Source organism: Nannochloropsis gaditana, assembly GCF_000240725.1.
Source record: "Nannochloropsis gaditana CCMP526 unplaced genomic scaffold scaffold1555, whole genome shotgun sequence".
Classification (NCBI taxonomy): Eukaryota; class Eustigmatophyceae; order Eustigmatales; family Monodopsidaceae; genus Microchloropsis; species Microchloropsis gaditana.
In genome coordinates, this window is record NW_005802398.1 from 1 (window position 1) to 1,144 (window position 1,144).

The 1,144-nt window shown below is 57.3% G+C and overlaps 1 protein-coding gene across 1 annotated transcript; it reads left to right on the forward strand.

Annotated features, from left to right (window-relative positions):
* Positions 1-104: 104 nt before the first annotated feature.
* On the forward strand, positions 105-983 carry NGA_0697700 (myb domain-containing protein; the record flags this gene model as incomplete). The annotated part of the gene is made up of 4 exons (XM_005852282.1): positions 105-193; positions 341-533; positions 740-907; positions 930-983. The coding sequence occupies 4 exons, from the start codon at positions 105-107 to the stop codon at positions 981-983; spliced, it is 504 nt and encodes a 167-aa protein (XP_005852344.1).
* Positions 984-1,144: the final 161 nt, after the last annotated feature.

Consider the following 1,144-nt stretch of genomic DNA (forward strand, 5'->3'; position numbering starts at 1 on the left):
CCTTCTCGGACTTGGAGCGCTTCGAAGCCGCCTACGGGAATCTCCAGGACGAATCTTCTTTAACTTCCCTCCAAGAAGCCATCCGCCCGTACCTGCTCCGGCGCATGAAGGAAGACGTGGAGAAGGGTCTTCCCCCCAAGGAGGAGACCATCATCGACGTGGAGCTCACGGGCGTGCAAAAACAATATTACAGGTATTCCCTCTCTCCCTCGACGGCAACTCACATTGAGTCCTCCTCCTCCTCCTCACCCCTTCCCGCCCTGTCCCTCCCTCCCTCCCTCCCTCCCTCCCTCCCTCCTTCCCTCCCTCCCTCCCATCCTCCCCTCTCCCTCCCGTCCAGGGCAATCTACGAGAAGAACGTGGAATTCCTCCTGGGGGGCCGGAAGGCCGTCGACGGGCCCAGCCTGATGAACCTGTGCATGGAGCTCCGAAAGTGCTGCAACCACCCTTTCTTGAACAAGGGAGTGGAGCTGGACATCCGGAGCCACGCAGAGGCCACGGGCAAAGTCTACACCTCTGACGCGGACCTGCTGGTGCAATACAGGTGAGCTGCCTGCTTGTGGGTGGGGGGCCTTCTGCCACTTTGACGTGTACATGCCTCGGTTGCTCGACGTGCACTCGCATGGATCTAGGAATGCGCAAGGAAAAACGACCACAGGGACGGCCTTGTACGATCCTAGGATTATGACGATCACGACTGATACCTATCCCCCTCCCTCACTCGTCGGGCAGCGGGAAGCTCGTGCTCTTGGACAAACTGCTGCCCCGCCTCCAAGCAAACGGACATCGGGTCTTGCTCTTCAGCCAGTTCAAAATCATGTTGGATATCCTCGAAGATTATTTGGAAGGGAGAAAATTTTCCTTTGGACGGATCGATGGAACGGTCACGGGAGAGAAACGACAGCAGGTAAGGGAGAGAAGGAGGGCAGATGGATCGATGGGAGTGGGAAAAAATCCGTCGAACATGCGTTCGGCAGGAGTGAAGTAGGGGAAGAAGGAGTGAAGGGGAATTGAGAAGACAAATATTGAAGGGGGTGGGGGAATGAAGGGACCTGGAAATGGCACAGGAGTAAGCGGAAAGGGCCACGGAGAGGAAGGAGAGGATGGCAAGAAGGGACAAGGAGGAAGGAGCGAGTGTGACCAC